Source organism: Kockovaella imperatae (assembly GCF_002102565.1).
Source record: "Kockovaella imperatae strain NRRL Y-17943 chromosome Unknown BD324scaffold_12, whole genome shotgun sequence".
Taxonomy (NCBI): Eukaryota; Fungi; Basidiomycota; class Tremellomycetes; order Tremellales; family Cuniculitremaceae; genus Kockovaella; species Kockovaella imperatae.
The window spans coordinates 1-20,151 of record NW_019028952.1 but is presented as its reverse complement, the minus strand read 5'-3'; the positions used below and the strand labels follow the sequence as shown (position 1 = coordinate 20,151).

At 53.1% G+C, this 20,151-nt stretch overlaps 8 protein-coding genes across 8 annotated transcripts; 3 read left to right on the top strand and 5 right to left on the bottom strand.

The window, feature by feature from the left end:
* The first annotated feature begins 103 nt into the window (after window positions 1-103).
* On the top strand, window positions 104-2,063 carry BD324DRAFT_682829 (Nin one binding Zn-ribbon like-domain-containing protein). The gene is made up of 4 exons (XM_022019168.1): window positions 104-452; window positions 506-1,196; window positions 1,237-1,561; window positions 1,612-2,063. Exons 1-4 carry the CDS (start codon window positions 119-121, stop codon window positions 1,726-1,728), a joined length of 1,467 nt encoding a protein of 488 aa, XP_021869118.1. The 5' UTR covers window positions 104-118; the 3' UTR covers window positions 1,729-2,063.
* Window positions 2,041-3,291, bottom strand: BD324DRAFT_633122 (hypothetical protein). The gene is made up of 2 exons (XM_022016595.1): window positions 2,768-3,291; window positions 2,041-2,713 (listed from the first exon to the last, which is right to left on the bottom strand). The coding sequence occupies exons 1-2, from the start codon at window positions 3,196-3,198 to the stop codon at window positions 2,143-2,145; spliced, it is 1,002 nt and encodes a 333-aa protein (XP_021869117.1). The 5' UTR covers window positions 3,199-3,291; the 3' UTR covers window positions 2,041-2,142.
* Window positions 3,292-3,474: 183 nt separating this feature from the next.
* Window positions 3,475-6,733, bottom strand: BD324DRAFT_633119 (hypothetical protein). The gene is made up of 13 exons (XM_022016594.1): window positions 6,390-6,733; window positions 6,238-6,343; window positions 5,837-6,198; window positions 5,783-5,791; window positions 5,656-5,744; window positions 5,501-5,621; window positions 5,328-5,463; window positions 5,182-5,289; window positions 5,075-5,145; window positions 4,286-5,037; window positions 4,198-4,248; window positions 4,096-4,161; window positions 3,475-4,049 (listed from the first exon to the last, which is right to left on the bottom strand). Exons 1-13 carry the CDS (start codon window positions 6,523-6,525, stop codon window positions 3,825-3,827), a joined length of 2,232 nt encoding a protein of 743 aa, XP_021869116.1. The 5' UTR covers window positions 6,526-6,733; the 3' UTR covers window positions 3,475-3,824.
* A 584-nt stretch (window positions 6,734-7,317) lies between these two features.
* On the bottom strand, window positions 7,318-8,953 carry BD324DRAFT_633114 (hypothetical protein). Its single transcript, XM_022016593.1, has 6 exons — window positions 8,532-8,953; window positions 8,321-8,495; window positions 8,054-8,277; window positions 7,760-7,999; window positions 7,584-7,712; window positions 7,318-7,547 (listed from the first exon to the last, which is right to left on the bottom strand). The coding sequence occupies exons 1-6, from the start codon at window positions 8,604-8,606 to the stop codon at window positions 7,491-7,493; spliced, it is 900 nt and encodes a 299-aa protein (XP_021869115.1). The 5' UTR covers window positions 8,607-8,953; the 3' UTR covers window positions 7,318-7,490.
* A 140-nt stretch (window positions 8,954-9,093) lies between these two features.
* BD324DRAFT_609667 (glyoxal oxidase N-terminus-domain-containing protein) lies at window positions 9,094-11,362 on the bottom strand (the record flags this gene model as incomplete). The annotated part of the gene is made up of 7 exons (XM_022014163.1): window positions 9,094-9,519; window positions 9,558-9,656; window positions 9,692-9,938; window positions 9,973-10,065; window positions 10,100-10,475; window positions 10,513-11,064; window positions 11,101-11,362. The coding sequence occupies 7 exons, from the start codon at window positions 11,360-11,362 to the stop codon at window positions 9,094-9,096; spliced, it is 2,055 nt and encodes a 684-aa protein (XP_021869114.1).
* Window positions 11,363-12,236: 874 nt separating this feature from the next.
* Window positions 12,237-13,429, top strand: BD324DRAFT_682825 (hypothetical protein). The gene is made up of 3 exons (XM_022019167.1): window positions 12,237-12,850; window positions 12,916-13,050; window positions 13,093-13,429. Exons 1-3 carry the CDS (start codon window positions 12,671-12,673, stop codon window positions 13,123-13,125), a joined length of 348 nt encoding a protein of 115 aa, XP_021869113.1. The 5' UTR covers window positions 12,237-12,670; the 3' UTR covers window positions 13,126-13,429.
* A 600-nt stretch (window positions 13,430-14,029) lies between these two features.
* Window positions 14,030-16,844, bottom strand: BD324DRAFT_633107 (Catenin-beta-like protein). The gene is made up of 11 exons (XM_022016592.1): window positions 16,654-16,844; window positions 16,477-16,608; window positions 16,364-16,440; window positions 16,282-16,326; window positions 16,138-16,244; window positions 15,794-16,100; window positions 15,442-15,759; window positions 15,258-15,406; window positions 14,673-15,222; window positions 14,564-14,636; window positions 14,030-14,524 (listed from the first exon to the last, which is right to left on the bottom strand). The coding sequence occupies exons 1-11, from the start codon at window positions 16,736-16,738 to the stop codon at window positions 14,406-14,408; spliced, it is 1,962 nt and encodes a 653-aa protein (XP_021869112.1). The 5' UTR covers window positions 16,739-16,844; the 3' UTR covers window positions 14,030-14,405.
* Window positions 16,842-20,111, top strand: BD324DRAFT_682822 (hypothetical protein). Its single transcript, XM_022019166.1, has 9 exons — window positions 16,842-17,188; window positions 17,228-17,371; window positions 17,406-17,654; window positions 17,691-17,829; window positions 17,863-19,105; window positions 19,139-19,565; window positions 19,599-19,781; window positions 19,815-19,877; window positions 19,913-20,111. Exons 1-9 carry the CDS (start codon window positions 16,976-16,978, stop codon window positions 20,075-20,077), a joined length of 2,826 nt encoding a protein of 941 aa, XP_021869111.1. The 5' UTR covers window positions 16,842-16,975; the 3' UTR covers window positions 20,078-20,111.
* The last annotated feature ends 40 nt before the right edge of the window (window positions 20,112-20,151 follow it).

The window sequence follows — 20,151 nt, the reverse complement described above, 5'->3', positions numbered from 1 at the left end:
GGTCAAAATCGATTGTGGAGTCTCCACACTCCGCGAAGACGGAACCAAAATTTTCAACAAAGCGGCTGAGTCTGATCTTATCGCACGAGCAGTATACTTGATTCATAACTCACGCACCATGGTCTTGTCATACAGCGCAGCTGCCAAGCCAGCATCCAGTGAGACCGGAATCTTGTCCACAAGCAATTCTATACAGGATGGCACAGCCGCCGATCAGCCCGTCGCTTCGAGCTCGAAGGCCAGGTCGAGCGCACCCGTCAAGCACTTGATCCTCGATGCTGGTCCTCTGTTGTCCATGACGCCTCTGCGGCACCTTGCCGAGACGTTCCACACGACACCCATGGTTGTGGCGGAGCTTCGGGATCCCAAAGCTAGGGAATACTGGGAGAGATTAGGCTTGACTGGTATAGACGTTAAAGTCGAATCGCCATCAGCCGAGGCAATGGCAGAGGGTGAGCTTTGCAGGTTCAGGTTGCAGCGGGCGATCAACTGATATCAAGCTCAGTGGTAGCATTCGCACGCAAGACTGGTGATTATGCTGTCTTGTCAAAGACGGATCTGTCGGTCGTGGCTCTGACCTGGCAATACGAGGTGTTGGAGAATGGTAAGGAGGGAATAAGGAAAGAACCTGGTCAGAAGTTGGCGAGGCCGGATGGTCCACATGGGCTAGCGGAGAGCGAGAACAAGCAGGACGAGCCAAATACTGGGGGAGATGATGGCTCAGACTCTGACGGAAGCCAACACGGCGAAGAGGATGTCGTCGTGGCTCCGCCGGAGGATGGCGAGGTGAATGCGGCATCCAAGTCGATCGAGCATATACTCCTGGACGACGACAAGGCAGACGGTGCCAGCTCGGACCACTCTCATCAAGAAGCAGATGCACGTGTGACGCCCTCAGCCGAATCGCCTCCACCTGATCAATCCCAATCAAACGAGGCCGAAGACAGCGAGTCTGACGGCGGTGAATGGATCACCTCGAGCAATCTCAGCAAGCACCGTAATCGCGATCTTGGGCTCCTGCCTGATCAACCAGGAAAGGCACCGAGCGAAGTTCAGCAAATCGCCGCAGCATGCATGACCGGAGACTTTGCCGTGCAGAATGTCCTGCTCGGAATTGGGTTAGGCCTGGTGGGAGAGGGCGGCAAACGTATCTCGAAAGTCAAGAGCTGGATCCTGAGATGTCACGCGTGTTTCAAGTGAGTCTTGCTGATTCATTTCCCCGCTGATCATTGCTAGACTCTGTAAAGACCCAAGTAAACGATTCTGCCCTTCATGCGGTAACGCGACATTGCTCCGAACCACCGTCACAACTTCTGCCTCGACGGGAAAACAACATATTCACCTGAAAAAGAATTTCCAATACCATCTCAAGGGATCAAAATATACCATACCCGATGCTAAACCCGGTCGGGCGAAGGGGCAGCAAAAAGGAGGAACAGGCCTGATCTTGCGAGAAGACCAGATTGAATGGCAAAATGCAGTGAAGAGTGCGGACATTCAACGGCAGAAGGAAGAAAAACGTTTAGCGAAGGGTGGTCTGGACGGTTGGAATGATCCTGATGTAAGTTTGTTCCCGCCTCATTAAGGCGGCCGCTGACACTGATGGCACAGTGGCTCCCGCCGATGATTACCGTTGGTATGTCAGGAAAAGGCAGAAGCGATGGTCAACATATGCCTGCGATCGGGCATGGTCGGAAGAACCCGAACCACAGCAGGAGAAAGCGTTGAGAATCGTCATGACATGTCACGTTTTAGCCTTGACCCGTTATTGATCGTGCTTGACCGCTGATGAGGCACACGAGACGCTTACTGAATTATCTCATCTCCCGCCGCGATGCGCCCATCGAGACGCGGTACCGCCGTCAAGATGGGCGTCAAGGCATGCTCATGCATGCAAAGGCGCACAGCGATACCACTCTTTGCTCGGTCCGACTGGATCACAGGCAGGGAGGCATCATCAAGGACTTGTCGCGCTTTGAGGTCCACTGCGCGGCGAGTAGTATAAATTGCAAACAGGATCCGCCAAAAAATGTCGATAATGCTCGCATGCAACGGTTATCAACATACAAAGCTACTGGAATTCACGAGACGCATACAAGAAACGGCTGACAGTAAGCAATACAAGGCTTAACACACCCCGTGCTATGGCAAGCCCATCCTTCTGAGTCTTTCCAGACGAGGTCCAAGAGGCCGATCACTTGGAGGAGAGACAGGGCGTTGAGGATGAGGAACCACGTCCCAGGTGTGCCACCCTTCGGAATCAGTGTCGATCGGAGTAGCAGGCCCAACGATTGACCATGGAGATCCGAGAATATTGTCTCGTTTAGGGCGAGGTATTCCGAAGATCCGTTGGGAAAAATGAGGTGCTGATTGAGTACGGCGTCTAACGTGACGACTGGATGTGATCGCTTGAACCGTGTTCGCAGAAGAGACGGGGAAGGAAGTATCGCGGAAAAGATCTGGATCTGGTGTTTGACATCGTCTTTTGATGGGTCGAGGTCTATCCAGGATCTGCCTTGAGCGAAGCGTAGAGGTGCCTTGGGTTGTCCACGTCTGGATTATGGAACGATGTGGGAAGGTGGCCAAAGGCGACTCTGGTGAATGAGAAACCGCTTCGGGTGTTGTCGCCGGAGCTACAGAGCTCGAGATCTCGGGTCGAGGTAACCTTATCGGCCGATCTCTCACGTACTCGAGGTAGAAGCTAGCTGAGAAGGTGAGTCCACCAACTTCCCTTCCTCTCCCCCTCGCGCGCCGCTCACCTGGCAAGTCCAGTGGATCTCTGATGTCTAGGCAGACTGCGCCGAGAAGACAATTTCGGTGCGGGATTTTGAGAAAGTTAGCTTGACGTTGCCAATCTGCCTCTATGTGCTTCCATTTTGGGTCTCGTCTGTCCTCTACAGTTGAGATGGCTAGCTGGGCAGGAGTGACAGGACGAGCAGGGACTGGAATCCGGGTCGTTGGCGAGGATACATCGTACTTAGAGGTAGGAGATGGACGGAAATGGACAGAGGGTCGAGTGGAACTTCTCTTCAGGGGCGTGTGAAAGATCGGAGTAGCTGATCGCAGTCTATCAAGCGTTTGGGATCCTGCAGACTTGCCAACACTGGGTCCAAGACTTCGAAAGAGGGATCGAAAACCTAGAGATGAAGTAGGTCGATCCCGTTCCATGGGCGAGGAGCGAGGAGTGCGGAGCGACATTGGGATGAGACTGAGGGTGTAGGCAGAGGGAGATGAACACCAACAGATCGCGCATACGAAGGCTGGGATGGAGAGCAAAAGGGAGAGCCAGTGTGGCGAAATGTTGAGCTGAGATCCACTTATGATTGCAATCGAGTTTCACCACTTTTTTATGCATGATTAATTGTTTTTTGTTTCAACGTTTCTCAGATCATGGAGAACCCAACTTGGGGATCAACCTGGTAGACGATGAAGGAAAGATTGGTCGGGTCGATGTTGCCCTTGTCAAACAGCTCGCCGACTCATGACGTTGTATATACATGCAATATTATGCTATCTCGCTTTCCTCTTCAACTCCAGGTCTCACCTTTCGCGTGACCTCCTCTCTGCTCGCTGTCATCCTCGCGCGCCGATCTTAGCGCCTTTTTGGTCATGAAGTTTGAACGAATGCCAAAACGAAATGAAAGATAAAGACTCTTGCGAGTCAAGTCGAAAGAACAAGTAAGGTATCACTCGAAAGGACGGACCTTGGGTTTGAAATGGAGTAGAAGAATTGGGACAGCGAAAAGAAAAATTGAGGATGGTTTGGTAGTACAGTGTCGTCGAGTTCCCTCCCTTCTCTACGCATCTACCCTTCTATACTCCCCCTAATCCTTCTTCTCCCCGCCACCACCTGTAGCAATCTCCTTCTTGCGATCGCTGGTGGCAGCGCCTGCACTGTCACCTTCTTTCTTGCCTGGACCAGTCATGAGAGATCCGCGAAAGCCACCTCTGCCGCCACGGACACCACCACCTCGCCCACCGCGAGCGAGGGAGGGAGCTCGGGGCGGGGGGTTTGAGATGGAAATTGAAATGGTCTTGTCTCGAATTGTCTGCGAAGGGATCAGCTAGGTGAATAGGTCTTTCAAATCAGCTCACATCAGTGTGCGATTTGAGCGCTTCTTGGCAATCATCCTCATTGGCGAAGTCGACATAACCAAAGTCCTATACAGTCAGGATATGCCTCTACACTGGACTCACCTTTTGCTTGTTGTTATTGTACTGATCATGAAGCAATTTGACGGAGACGATCTGAAGAGTCAGCTACAAGTCAGGAGGTGAGTCTCACCTTGGCGGCTGAGTTAGGGAACAAGGCCTTGATTTCCTCCTCCGTGACCGGCGTAGGCAAGCCCTTGAGGTACAGTGACTTCTTGGTAGCTGGAGTGGAGGCGTCCTCAATCCGAGGTTTCTTTTCCCCTTTGGTATCCTCATCTGAGGTCTTCTTCTCGGTTTCCGTCACGGGGGTCGCAGGCTTGGACTCGGACCTCTCAGCCTTGGTTGACCGGTTCCTTTCCTGCTTCTCCGGTTTTGAGCCATTTGGAGGCGTATCAGTCCTCTTTTCGGGGGCATTTCGTCCCTTTGGTGCAGGCGACGAAGGTTTGCCATTGCTCTGGGCCGGAGCTTTGGCCGCAGTGGGAGTAGGTCGAGACGGCGTGGTCGGCTTAGCCTCGGTTGACTGGGCAGGAGGCACGTTGGCAGTGCTGGGCCTAGGACGAGGTTGGACTGGCTTGGGAGGAATAGAGGACGGGACAGTTGATGGACCAGTGGGGGGTCTGATAGGAGCAGCAGCAGGGGGCCTGGTGGCAATCCCCCTGATATTGCTCATGGGAGCGGCAGGAGTAGAGACTGGTTTCGGTGGCATGACGCTCGAGGCTGCCGGGGCGGGAGGACGAGCCATTGCGCCAGTAGGTGGCATAGGCTTCGAAAGAGGGGCCTCGGCCGCTGTCGTTGCTCGTGGAGCGATGGGAGCTGGCGCTGCAGGAGCAATGGGGCCAGAGCGTGGTGCCGTGTCGTTGTTCGTTCGATGGCTGAAGTTTAGGCCTGAGCGTGTCAGTGTAGCCCAGCGGATCTCATTCACCAGTGCTTCGCGTCTCAGCAGTGACTCGTCCTTGATCCACCGAGAGAATCATGTGGCCGCACGAGGCGTCGCTTGGCCGTCAACAACAATGAGGGGTCATAGCTCACCATAAGACCCAATGCCAAGTATTCGTCCACGATTCATCCTTGTTATAATCGTCGACGATACGCGAAGTCGCCATGAGGGCCTTTTTCAAGAGATCTTGCTGCGTTCCACTGACCGCGTTAGTCAAGCAGGGTATCGCACGGCTCACTTCATGCTGGCCTCTATGCTCCCTTTGACCTGGTTGTAGACTGCCTGGAAACTATCACGTGCAGATGCCAGACGTCGTTTGTACTCTTCGTGATCGGTGTGAATGGAGTACTGATTTAAAGAAACGGGATAGCGGACTGTGGCGATCAGCAAGGGCTATCATCATTCACTCACAATGAAGACCGCCTGATATGGTGATGTCCACTCTCAGCGTGTTCGCAATGAGCGTCAGGAGACCGTTCCGAGTCACCGGAGCAGAGGCGATCAGGATTCGAGTCTCGCTCGGATCAAAGACCTGCATGTGAGCTAGAGGTCGGCTAAGCGCTTACCCTCTGTGCCGTATCCACCAATTCGCCTATCTGTAGCGCTGTGGTCCACATAGTCCCCTCACCGCCGGCAATCGTAGAGTAGCCCTCCCCTATGAAGATCAGTTCGGAGTCAGGGAGCAAGACTTGCCATGGTTGACTGCGACAGATCAGCAAAGTCTTACGAGCGACAACTTCCACTCACACAACTTGTGCTGAATCAAAGCTCCGCCCAGACCAAAGAGCCTCAGCTTGAGTCCACCAATGTCCAACAAGCTCGTAGTAGCCTCATCGATAATATTGAGATTGTGGACCTCATACTCTCCCGTCCTGAACTTCTCCAATATCCTCACATCCTCCAAGAGACCCCAGACGGTGAAGACGGGTACAGGGAATGTGATGGCTCCCGTTAACAGGAGTGGAAAGTACGAGAGGAGGAAATGATTGGACGAGTTGTTGAGAGCATTGATGAGTGCTGCTCTGCCTGCGCTTTCGGGTATGGCGAGGAGCTGAGATCGGGTCATGTTGGGGATCAAAGGGGAGTATTGCAAGAGGTGTCGTAAAATTCTTGCACAGTCAGCCGAACGTCTAGCCGAGACTGCTCACTTGTCTTGCATTCGATCCAAACTCTCTGCATTCATGAATCCAAAGTCACCCGTGTGAATGACTGCAGTTGCATCATGTTCGCGAATGAGCTTGTTGAGCTCGTGGTCTGCAGTCACATCAGCCGAGGGGTAAAATCATGATTGCCCACTCACAGTCTCCTCGGATATCTGAGACGCAGAGGATCCTGCCAGTCTTTCCAGCTAGAACGATACGAGGCGGAGATGATACTGATGGAGTCTTTTCGGTCTGAGCGGGAGACAAGAGCCCGTTGGAGGCGACAGCAACCATGTTGAAGCAGAACACACTCGGTGGAGGCGGGTTGCGGATTGGGTATGCAGCGAAGAGGGTATCTATGCAGTGCGTGCGGTTTAGGCCGAGAGACTGGTTCAGAGTGGATGCTTGCTCTGGGAGAGAACCTGGTGACTGTAGCAATCTGCCAGAGAGAGGGCAGGATCAAAGCTATATAGACGAGATCGAGAGGCGAAGACTAGTTAGGTGGTTGCAGAGACACGAATTTGAGCGAAGAGCTGGTCGGACGATGGCAAATTACGTAAGGGGGAATGTGGCGCGGGGATTCGAGACAGCAGCCGACACCAGTCGTGCAAAGGATCACGGTGGATGCGAGATGATCGCAGATTGGAACGGACGTTGCAGCGGCTGCATGCTACACGAGCATCGTACCGGAGTCTAATCGTCATGTCTTACGACTGCCGCGTGTCCGCAAGCTGAATCAATCCTTTTGGCAGTTCCCAAGATGCATCCTTTGCGACCCGCTTCAACTGTTCCACATATCTCTCAGAAGACTTTGAAGAATGCGCTGCGAATCATCCACAAAATCCCCAAAGCTTTGGATCTCCCTCTTTTGGTGAGAATTCGTGAGCTATCCAAAAGCTCCTGTGATCGGGTTTCTTCGATGGAGGCAGGTGTGCCCAAGGAGGCGGTGAGTGGGGGTCGCAGATCGACATTTTGAAACTAGGAGGACAGTGGAGACCAGACGGTTGACTGAACTGAGGGAGAGACTCAGCAGCGGAGAGTGGACGGTTCAGAAAGTGTTTCACCATCATGTAGCCGGCCAGAACATCTCACATCTGATGCATCCAGTGTCTATTCGCATTGACAGGTTCGAGTACAGCCCCATGATTTTCATGGACGATCTATGGTAGAGCCCAAACTTGGTCTCTGGATGTCTTGGCTTTACCGGTCTGTTCAACCGCGAGCTTCCAAACACGCAGACGGCGTAAGCGATGTGACCATCACTTTCGTCGCATGATGACGACGTCAGTGTTGTACTTGTACAAGAAGGTGCCGGTCTGAGATCAGCCCAGTGGCATGAGGACTCGTCTCACCTCTTTGTTCACCCATTCTTTTTCACCCTCTCTGATGATTTTTCTGAGCTGCTTCTCGAAATCCACTCGGGCTGATCCATTCAGATGGTGCTCCGTGAGATATGATTTGGAAAAGAGTCTCTCAACGAGCTTTTGGAATAGCAGTCAGAGGACAGACCCGTCGTGGAAAAGCGCACCTGATCCTCCGTCATAGGCAGAGTCCAACAACTGGAGCTCTCCTCCTGTGGCTCGAATAACGCTTTGTAAGCAGGAGTGTCAAACACGGCCCTCCATTTCCCCAGATAGTACTGTGGCGAGATTCTCCCAAAGGGTTCATAGAGGTTTCGTACCTCTGCACACCAACCAGCATCATTGGATTCGATATTCCAGACGAAGACGAGGGGAGAACCGGATGATAGATAGGACGCTGCTTCGCGCTGCATCTACGCATCAGCTTTGCACACGCCACACGCAAAACGCGCAAGACCCACGACGGCCGCGTCGAGATTCTGACACCAATGGAAAGCTTGAGCAATCAAGACACCATCTACTGTGCCCTTTCCAACGCCGAGCTTGTCGACCTCGGAGTAATCTTCAAAAGACCCAGCGACATTGGCGACTGTCCGGGACGATGTAGCACTAGATGGGATCTGGTTTAAAGCAACTTTCCACGTTTCACGCATCCCATCAGAAGGCTCGATGGCAATAAGAGTATCTAGAGAGTTGGCATCAGCCCGAATTCTGACTTTAAAACATGCCGACTGGGATCTTAGGATAGTCATCGCTGGGGGGATGCAGGAGGAGTCTCGTGAAAATGCCGGTACCTGACCCTACTTCGAGTAGCTTTAGACCTCCTTGACCCTCGCGGCTGGGTAGGGCTCGGGCGATAGTGTGCATCGCTTCGGGAGGGTACGAAGGTCGAGCTCTGTCATACTGAGGAGTTCAGCTGAGTCACAGCAGGGTACTTGCCAGCTCGTTGGTCCCGGATGAGAAGCCAGATGCGGCAACGCTGTGGATCTTTGAGGGTCCAGTGGAGCTCATCATGAGGTAGTTATCACTTCAGACGGCTTGGCGAGATGCGTATTTACCTACTGCAAGATCAAGTTGCCGAGTCAATTGTCGACTCAGGTCTTCAGGCCGGTCTATTTATACCGTGATCTGCCCGGGCTCTCGGAGCTATAATCGCCGGACCGACCATTTCCGATGAGGGACGACTGGACGTTGTCGGTGATGCTCGGATGACATTCGGCTATGCGCAGACTCAGTAGCGAGAGGCCAGGCAAGCTGCCAGCCGATCCGGTGTCTGGCCGACCAAGTATGATACTACTCCCACCGCTGTGAGACATAAATCACCTCGAGCGACACGCGACTGACTTTTTCGAGCCCGAAATGACCATCTTAACGAAACAAGAAATGCATGACATGAATTAATCTTTGGATGTCTAGCCAATGAAGCGATGAAATGTATATGTATAAAGGTGGTCTAGGCAAGACTGTTAGGGAGACAATTTCAGATGGAATCCGAGATGCTTCATGACCACAGCGCCAACAGCGCACCCGAGACCAGGGCGATCCCAAGCGTTCCAGGGACCACGAGTCCCGCGGTCGCTCCACCAGAAGCATGGAGACTTTGACCACCAGTCGCGGCTGATGCGCTGGGTCCGGCGACAGCTGTCATGCTCGCACCGGTAGAGTTGCTTTGCCCCTCGATGATGACACTGCTCTGTGGCAATACAGAAGCAGCGAGAACCTCTTGTGTCTCGATGGCTCCGGATCCCACCGTGATGAATTGTCCAATGGACGGGACACCATCCACAACGAGGAAGATGAGGGCTGGCCCAGGCTGGAAGATATTGGCATTGGATGGCATCTGAGCGACGTGCATGGTCACCTCGCCAGATGTCTCATCAGAAGTAAATGTCGTGGAGAGCTCGAGATATCGTTGACCAAAGTTCATCTACGGGAGTGAGCTCAGAGTACGGGAGCCGGACTTACGCAATGCGTGCTAAAACCAGGTCGGATCACGACGACCTTTGTATTGGAGACCGAGTTGTTGCCGCTCGACTGATACGTGACGTTGAAGGCTTCTCCGCCCTGGATATCAGCAGAGCACTGCCAGATGCACTCACGTAAGACAAGTTCTCTGGCCAATCGGATGTTGGCACTGGTCGAGGCTCAGAATACCAAAGAGGATAGAACTTCTCGACGACATATGAAGTCCCCCATTTTGTCGTGGTGACGTCTTTGTTTGGATTCGACCCCGCGACGAGAATTGCACCATCTGGCAGAAGCGTGGCAGTGGAGTGATACATTCGTTCTTGATTCGAGGGGGATAATCCCTGTCGGCTGAATCGTTGACCAGGAGCAGCATTGGGACTGAGGTCAGTCAAGTAACAAAGCCATACCTCACTCGTAGATCACAGGGTCGTACACGGGGTCCTGGCCATAAGATTGACCGTAAGAATATTTCTCATCTCCGTATCCAGCGGTTCCCATATTGACACTGCCGTCAGCTCAGCCCATCTGAGGTTTCTCACCCATTTCCCAGCCAGAGCTTGCCATCCGGCATGTAAATAAAGTTGCCCATGCTTCTGCCTTCAGGCAAGCTGTCATCATCCGAGTATTGTGGGTTCGGGTCATCGGGAGAGATCCTGACACAGGTATCGTCGGCAGGCACAGCAGTCACATTGAAGCCAGCGCCGCCATCGGAAGATTTTGTGAAATTGGCGGATGATCCTCCACAGAACAATATGGTAGGGGTGTAGTTGTTCTCTGGCGTCAATGGCAGCATAGCCACAGCTGCGGATGCGGGGTAGACACGAGCCGCATAAGGCATGTCAGGTAGGGCAATCTCCTGTTGCGCGTTCATGTCGTAGAGAATGGTGCTGTAGTACGCCTGCATGAACAGCTTGCCTTGGGTATGTTAGCCACATCGACCAGACCAACTCACCGCTCGGCATCAAAAAGGTCAAGGGAAAGAGGTTTAGGGGAACAGTGGCATTCAAGAAGTCCATAGGGATCTTGCCCGTGTTGGTCGGCCAGTACTCGTAAGACGGGTTGTTCTGGGCAAAGGTCGACACGTATCCTCCATTCTGATCACCGCCTAGGACGATCAGTGATCCGTCACCGAGCGCCTCGATGGTGGGATACCATCGTTTACTGGTCATGGTCAAAGCGGATCCGCCCTCTTCCCATGGACAATCTCCAGAGTCACAGGGCGTGAGCATACGAATGGCAGTTCCTCCATCCGAATCACTGTAAGGGTTTGCGCCGCTCGGATTATTGACCTTGTCGTTGACGGCCACCCCTTCATAGGTGACGGGCTGATTCCCTCCAAACACTGCCCAAGACCCGTTTCCTGTGGACATTCCTCCCGCGCAAAATGTGTTTGACATCACAGACATGGGCGTAGCGGTGTTTGTATCCAGGTCATAGAAGGATCCCCAAGCGGGCCGAATGACTCCAGCGGGGGTGGTGACGGTCATCGAGTTGTTCTCGGTTTCTACGAGTCAGCAAACGTCTCACTCTTCCGACTTACTGTCCAGCATGTAGACGGTCTGAGATGTCCCCAGAAACATCATCTGCGCCGACACTCCCGAGTCTCCAACGACTGTGAAACCTCCCAAGTTGGGATTCGAGTCCAGGCCCCCTCCATTCCGACGTGAGTGGGTGGCTCTAGCGAGATTGCGATGGCGAGTGGCGGAGTCGCGGGGGAAGGGGGAGTGGTTGTGAGCGGATGAGGAGGGCAGCAAGGGAAGGAAGAGGAGGGGAAGCATGATGGACGTAGTGATTGTGGGCATGGTGAGAAGAATGTTTGATATGTGAGAGTCCAAAGGGATGCGACGTTGAGGGTAATGAGCGTGGGTGATGGTAAGGAGCGTGGGAGAGGTGTGAAGATCCTTCACGTCCTCGTTGCTGTCACTGTCAAGAAGATAGGAACGACTGACAGACTTGACTTGTGTCCAAAGAAGCGGTGTCAAGGTGTCAAGTGATGAGACTTGATACCCTGGATCAGTCTCCAGCACCAGGGTTCCCCTTTAGTCGACGCTATGACCTCGCCCTTTTCCAAAACGCTTGGACTGGTCCTCTCAACTCGTTGTATAGGCCGGATGCTGTTCTATGACGGATGGCGAGGGACGAAGGACGATCAGTGTCTAAAAGCGTTGTTTTGTGAAGATCCTGTCACTATGAATAGCCAACAACAACTTGGAAAGCCAAGAGGTCCTATCGGATGGGACACAATTTGTGATGAATAATAAAAAAGATCGGGTTGCAGGCCCTGGTTGTTTGGTTATTCCGTCACGCGCCACCAGAGGTAGGTAGGTGGGGCCTGGCCTCAGGTCTGACTGAGTCTCTCTGGTTCGAACAGAGTCGCTTTTGCTGCACTGAGATGGATGGATGGGTCAAGGGAGTTGTCGACACAGCTGCTTTGATCTGCCCCCCTACCTCGTTGTTCTATTGTTTTGTTATTATGCCCCCTGTGTCGCTCACTCACTGGCCCGCCCGCCCGAAGGAAAAAAAGTGAGTCGCGTGTGGGGTTTCAGATACGAGGCGCGGGAGAGCAAAAGAGCCCACCAGCTGTGACACTCGCGGCAGCGATGGATGGGTCTATCGCAGCGGGATCACACAAGAGTGAGAAACCGATGGGATTGTTCATGCATCCTCACTCGACAATGTCCATCTCTTCAAATGGATCATCACCATTGTGTGACACTACTCTCTCTCCTTTCTAGACTCGCTTCAAAGCTGAAACGCCTCTTACCCCTGAAATGACAGGATAAGCGGACAACGCCGAGAATCATCAGTGCTTGACTTGCATGATGGTCAAGAGTGTGGTCATGATCATCGTTGACGGCAGAACCGCAAACTAGGCGAGACTCGGGATCCGTAGAAGATTGCAGCTAGGAGGGCAGCAGGTAGTGTGGCCACGCCGTTGTCATGGCGTTCGCTCACTTTTGTGCCTGACGACCATGATCACATCCTGAGAGCCTGACGACGAATTCCATCGAGAGTCAAAACATCCATTCATCTCGTCATGACCTCCTGACATCTCTCACGTGCTCGATATCACTCGATTGCAACCCTAACCATAGTGAAGCCTGGATAGAATGAAACGAGAGCGAGACAACGTCGAGACGGACTCGTCCTCGACTGTATCGACGATCGATCCAAAGCTGCTCAAAGCGGAGGCTAATGATCAGTACGACGGATTCTCGTCTCCTGAGAAGAAGCGAAAGCTCAAAGGGCACGAGGGGACTGGATCTACTAATACGAAGAGTACCAAGATGGTAAGGAATCTCCGTGTCCTGATACTGTGTCGACACCGATGCTGACGAGACGGCCCGTCATTTAGGCCTGGACGACCGAAGAAGAAGACATCCTCCAAGGCATCCTGGATGGAGTGCTCAAATCTCATCTCTGGGACGAAGTGAAGAAGGATGGCAGACTGGTCCATCGTACGAGTTATGGCGTGCAGTACCACGCGAAGGTGAGGACGGATCAAATCGTCTTCCCTGCTGATATCTACCAGATGATGCTTCGTCTGGGTGGGAAGAAGAAGTGACCTGGCTGGCGGAGACTGGGCTTGAGGGATAAAACGAAGTCATTCATGCTCGATGACTCGAGGAATTCATTCAGGTTGATCGCCATGCACATGGAATCCCACGCCAAGCTCTGATTAATCATTGTCGATTCAGAGAATCTCATGCTCGCTTCCCGCAAAGCAGTATCGTAGGCTCTTCCCCTTGGCGGAAACATGAGAGCAGGACGAACTACAAGAGAGGTCTTCTGGTGTCTGGTGCTGAAAGGGGGAAGCAATGAAAGGACGCTCACACGTTCTCGAGCGTGTCGACTTTTGTGAGAGGAACGCAAGAACGCTGACATGGGCTTGAGCTGAAAGGATGTCTCTTCTTCTGAAACAAGGCGTCCAAAGTCGTCTGCTGAATGTCCTTTGTTGACGCTCATGCACTGCGTTGCAATGTTCACACTGACGATACTTGTTCGCGGATCCGACATTGTATAAGAAGACTTCAATACATAACATCCAGCGGCATCGTTCATCAGAAATGGCGAATAAGCGAAATCCGGCTTCAAGTGCGACTGCGAGTCATCCTGCTCCACAGGATGAGGACGCGTCCATGGTGGGGTATGACACGACGTCTTCCTATGAGGATGACAATGATCTGGCAGAGGAGGATGAAATGCCGCTCTTTGAGCTCGCCAGACAGATCAACCGATTCATGACACTGACTGGCCCCCCGACCGTCGATCGATACTTGTGCAAGGGACACGAGACTGTCACTGCAATCACTGTCGAAGGGTGCGACCGTGATATCATGGCCGACTGTCAAGTCGTGTTTCACAGACCCAGCACAAAATTACAGTCAACGGAGGACCATCGACAAATCCTCGATTGGCTGGAGACAACCAAGCAAAATACAGACCTAATCCATTTCGCGTGAGTCTCACTTTGGTAATGCACAATATGACACCTCATCAGGATACCGGTCAGAGGTCACAGTGACATGGGCAACATTTTCTCCTTCCATTGTAGTGGCGACGGAACGCCAAGCAATCTCATACCTCCTGAGCGTCTCTACGAACATGGCACTCAGGTATACGAGGGGGATGAGGGGAGTCAGGCGTCAGGCGTCAGACTGATCTGAGAGATGGTGCCACTGGTGTCGACAGCATGGTAACTGTCCCGCACGTAAGACCTGCGGCATATTCCTACTGGAAGTCGACAGCATGTGCGTGCAATGCAGCGTGTGTTACACTCGGGGAGATGTTGTGACAATGTTGTACATCGCAGACCACCACATCCGATCTTCCAGATGAGCCGTTCTACAGCTGACTTTTGAGATAAATGACTAATTGCCCAATAGCAAGCTTTTGCAGGGGCGGTTCGTCCACCGTACCGTTTTCCGTCTCCACGGGCGTGTCGTCAATATTCCCCGCGACGTCTTAGAGCTGGTTAGACGACGAGTCTGGGAATCACTCACCTTCCAGGACACTGATGACATCCGTGAATGATCGATTCTTCCTACTCAGCATGAGTCGCGCATGTCTCAAAGCCTGACGATAAGCAATAAGAACGCCTCATTCACTCACTCCGTCGTCTTCCATGCAGACCCAAGCCAAGACGTAATCGGCGTTCCCTAATGCAGACCCTCCTGCTTCACTCTTTCGCAAGAACCATTCGGCTTCAGTGTCCTCGTCGACCTCTTCTACACCCTCCATGTCTGTCCGCTCCCTCGCAATGTCCGCCTCCACAGCTCTCAATCTGCTCTCTGCAGCTTCTCTCATCTCCAACAGGCGCTCAACTTTTTCGTACCCGCTCTCCACGAACTTGGCTATTAAGCGGATCCGCGGTGCCGAGTCGGATGCGAGGTTGGTAAAGAGAGAGACGAGTATGCCCAGTAGATGTTCCTCGTCCTCGAATTCTGAGGTCTCGGCTTGAAGTGCTCTTTTCCGTTTCGCGTCGCCCTGCAAGTGCCGATCAGATATGCTCCATGCTGTGCCTACCTTGCCCATGAAGGCCGAGAAGAAGGTCTTTAAGCCTAGAGACTCGACAAAGCGCTCGCAGTTACCCGCTCCATCCTCACTCTGCATGGCATAGTCCAGCACTTTGATGGCACGAGTGCGAGCCAGGAGTTTCTCTCTGAGGGTTAGCGAGCAGTCCCATATAGCACTTACTTCATCATGATAACCATCAATTCCACTCCCTCGGCTTCAAGGAATGCAGCTTTCATTTCCGGTTCAGCAAGAGCCGAGCATAGACAGTTGAAGAGATCCTCCATGAATTCGACTTCTTCTCCGCTGCTGGGGTCCTTCTTGCGGTATTGCTGCGCGTCAGCTCCACATATCCGGGGAGTCTCACCGAAACGAGCTTTAAGAGAGTCTCCATTCCATCCAGCTCTGCCAACTTCAATACTCCGTCTCGCCCCGTTTGCACCAAGATTGCTAGGATCTGGCTCGCGTACTGCTTGTTGCTGTCAAACTCTTTTTGACCGACTCGGGTCAAGAGCCACCGCATGAGATCAGTATCGCTGACCACTTGCTCGGCCAGCGGCGGCATGAAGGAGAAGAGGTTTTCAAAGACACTGAGGATCTTATACACGCCTTGAGAGTCGGCGTCTTCAGATTCGTTCAAGCGGGAGAGATTGGATATGAGTAGGGACAGGAGCGAGTTGTTGAGCTGGATATGAGCACGATCCGGACGGATGTCTCACCAATTCGTCGATGAACTCTGCCATGGCCATTGGGGTTCCTTCGGCTATCCCCGAGGTCTTACTAGACTCGCCCAGATCCTCTTCTCCGTCCAGATCATCGGCTCCGGCTCCGACATCCTCATCTGTGAGCTCCCGAATGACATCGACGACATCTATGGCAATATCGGTATTCTCGTGACTGAGCAAGTTGCACCAGAGGGCAACGGTGCCCTGCTTAACGAGTTCCGGGTAGAAGAGCGGAGGATTTTGAGTGAGAGGCAGGAACTGGTTCAAGGCAGAGTCGAGATCTGATTCTGATTCGATGAATCTGGGAGGTTAAGCACTCTTCCAGACTCATGGCCTACTTTGAAGGATCGTCGGGGAATTTCCCTCTTTGCTCTGCATTCTTCGCCACGGTCCTCTCGAATCGCAATAGCTGTCTCCGCAACGCCGGTAGTGTTAAAGCTGCCGTCTTGTCCTGTCAGAGTCGCCTCAGACACGAATCTCACCTCTGTGCCGTCGTCTCCAGCCTGATCAAAGATGTCAAGGATTTGCTACATCAGATCAGCTCGATCCAACGTTGTCGCCCACGTTCTGCTCCGAGTTGAGCCCTCCACCAAAGAACCTCCCCTCTTCGTCTGCCTCCCCATCGTCATGAGACGAATCGGCTACGTCGTCAGTCCCCATACTACCGCTCGACCAACCTTGGGCATAGTCCATCCTATCATCGTCCTCGTCCTCAACCGTTGCAGCTCTCCCTTTGCCTTTGCCATTCGTAGGAGGAACGGATTCGTCTTTAGACTCTTCTCCAACAGCCTTGTAGCGTTTCAGGAATTCTGAGGAGGCATCAGCATGTACAATAGAAGAGACACGGTACACACCTGGACTGGGAATATCTGTAAACTTGCGTTTTTGGCCTGCCGAGGCAGGCAGCGAGGGTAGTTTGAACAGTTTATCCACGTCCATCGTGACGAGAGCTCCCACAATTACCCCCCTCAAGCGGAAAGACTGACCTCGAGAAACTTGTCTGGCACCTTCTCGACGCGATGTAAAAGGTATGAAGACTACTGAATGGTCGCCAGAAAAGTTACCGGTCATTTTCCATTTCGGAATCTTCTGAAATGACGCTGGCAGCGTGGAAGTGATCTACAACATCATATACCCGCTGAAGTACTGCTGGGACCCGGATGGAAGCATCCTGACATGTTTCCTGTCCCTGATCACCTCCCAAAGCGAGGTGGAGCCCATCTCTCTTCAGAGGATCGTGGACTGCCCGACCCAACGCTAGACTTGTTGGATCCTCTCATCGACGAATGGGCGAGCTCACAGCCGTCTGGCTCGAAAACAGCTATCAGTCGCTCGAGCAAGATAAGAGAGGTCAGAACAAAGCTGACTGAAGCTATCCACCACAACAAGGCAAGTAGATGTCATGTGTGCGGCTCTGACTCGATCCAGACCAACGCTCATGAGCTCCTCCGAGCCAATTATCCCTCAATTTCATCTCATATCAGACTCGGTGAACAGGCCAAGATCGACTTTGGCAAGATTTCCAGGAGTGTTGATCAGCTGGAGAAGGATATTCATCCTGAGGATGCAGAGGTACGAGTTCCACGATCCATCATCCTGACGAAAGATCTCATTTCTCCCGCCTCTTTTGGCGAACCTGGACAGGCACTTTGCTGCTGTGCAGGCTCAAGCCGCGACACAGGCTCAGCTCAGGGCGCTAGAGTTGGCCAAGGAGGAGGTGGGCAAGCTTCATCGGTTAGAGGAAGCGGTATGGGCGGGCAGAGGGGCGGATGAATGGGTCATTAAGGAGTTGATCGCGGAGAAGCGAACGGAGGCCCTGGAGCTGGAGGGGACACGTCTGTATACGGAGATGACTGTGAGTCGTCTCGTTGAGAGCAGGACTGAGTCGCAGTCACGGTATTTTCTGCTCAGATCAATGGTCACGGAGCAGCTTTCAGACGGTCTAAAAGAAGCGATCTCTCTCGCAACATTTCCTGATGGTCGCAGAACCCTGCGAGTTCAAGGCAGAGCGACGCTCCCGCAGCCTAAACGTGAGTTTCGTAAAGCTCTCCGCTGATGCTCAGTGACTCGGCCCGAGATACACCCGCAAAAGTCTTCAAAACCCCCTCCTTACTCTTTAGCCCATGTATACAATGCCCTGGCGTCGTTCCAATCTCTCGACTCGATACTCCAAAACCTTCAGACAAGGCTTCTCCGAGAGATCGTTGCACCTGTCGCCAGCAGACCACTACATATGGAGGTCTCCGGTTCGGATCCTGTGGCATCTGTTACTCTACAATCGGCCCAATCGCTCGCCACGCCAAAGGAGCGGATCGACTCTGTGGCCTCTATCCTCTCTTTCATCACCGATCACGTTCTCCCCTCTTCTGATCGTACAGAGGCCGTCAGGATTTCATTTCTCGCCGGTGTCCAGCAAGAGAGCATGCGCTTGATCGTTCAGCACATTCTCCTACCCTCCATGCCGTCAGCCTTGTCGGCCATCCCCTCCTGGCTGGAAACGGTCAACCATGCCGTCGAAGTGGAGTCTCAAAACGTTTCATCGGGCAGAATTATCGCGCCATTCTTCACGTCCGAGGCGGGTCGAGCTTGGGCGACTCAGAGGAGGAAAAGGGTCGCTGAAGATGTGCGCAAGCTCATCGACGGAGGCTGGGGAGGCTGGGAAGCGGTGACTGAACAGAGGGACAAGGAGGTTTTAACGCTGATTGAAGTGGAAGTGAGCGACGGCGAGGACGTGGGGACGGAGGTCAAGGGGGAGGAGCCCGACGAATTTGGCTGGGGATTCGACGATCAAGCTGATGACAAATCTGACGCTGAGGGTGTCGATGACGGATGGGGCTTTGACGAGTCGGAGAATGCTGATGCGGGACCGTCCAAATCCGCGCCCTCATTGGATTCGTCCAAGCAGGAAGGCGATACAGGTGACGGATGGGACTTTGACCTGTCCACGCCGCAGGCCGAATTACCACCAGCCCCACCCCCTGTCGCCAAACCAGTCAGAGAGGCGAAGAGACTCGGCAAAAAGGTGGCGAAAGTCGCTAATGAAGCCGGAGATGACCCTTGGGCGTCGGAGGGCGAGAAGGAGCCGGAGGAGGCAGCTGTGCCGCCCGCTGAGACGTCCACCGCGGACGACTGGGCATGGGGTGATGGCGAGCAGCCAACAAAAACGCGCACGAAAAAGAAGCGAAAGCTACTCAAGGAGGAACGGCAGACCATCAAGGAAACATTTCTGATAAGCCGGGCGTGTGAAAAGATTGTCGACATGGCGGATAGAGCACTCATGGAGGCTGTGGATCTAGAGTCGAAAGAGTGAGTCGACGGTCGAGATCAAACTGACCGCAGTCTTCTATCACCATCCTTCCGGGGCTCACACACGCTTCTGCTCGCCGCTGCGTCGGATGTTTTCGACGTCTATCGATCGCTATTGCCGACCCACTTTGTCTCTCAAGTCCGCGACGTGCCCACGTTAGCCATGCAGATGTACAATGACGCAGGACATCTGGCAAAACGCGTCGCCGCTCTGCAAGAGCAATACCCTATGTGGTCTGATGTGGAGGGGGATGCGAGCCCGGTGGAAATTGCAAAGAGACTGGATGCCTTGGCTGTGCATGCGTTTGAGAGTCAACTGGCGCTGCAAAAGCAGGCACTGATGGAGGAACTTGCGGAAGCAAGGCTTGACGACGTGGCGAGGGAGATTGGCATGAAGAATGCGGAGCGGTCGTTACAAGGGGTCGCGCATAAAATCGACACTTTGTCGAGGGTTTTGAAGGTGGGATGAGCCGTGAGCTCGCTGACAGGTCAGGTGGTGCTGCCCGAGACGACATATCTACTTGTTTTGGGCTATCTCTTGGATGAGACTATTCAAAAGATCTCTGGGGATATCTTGGCCCTGCAGGATATCACCGAAGTGGAGTCGACGAGGCTGAGCGAGTTGTTGCGGGTGATCTATCCCTTGGAAGAGATCTTTGTCCTGAATCCGGGTCAAGTGAGTGCGGGCCGACGTCGTAGCTCATCGTAGCCTTCCGCGATCGTGGCTCAAGTACCTCATTGGCTCAAATTCTGCTATATCTCCGAACTGCTCGTGAGTGAACTCCTCGTGCCACTTGCTCATGACAGAATGCCAACCTTGTCGATATATTGTACCTCTTTGACTCTGGCGCACTGATTGACTTTACAACCGACGAACTGGTCAGACTTATTCGAGCACTGTTTGCGGACTCTGAGAAGAGGGATCAGGCAATAGACAAGATTGAAAAGGGCTTGGGCGAGGCGGCAGAATGATACTGATGCATATTGTCAAATATGATACAGTAAGGTACAATATGCTACATGTGGTCCATCACCTCTTGCTGACC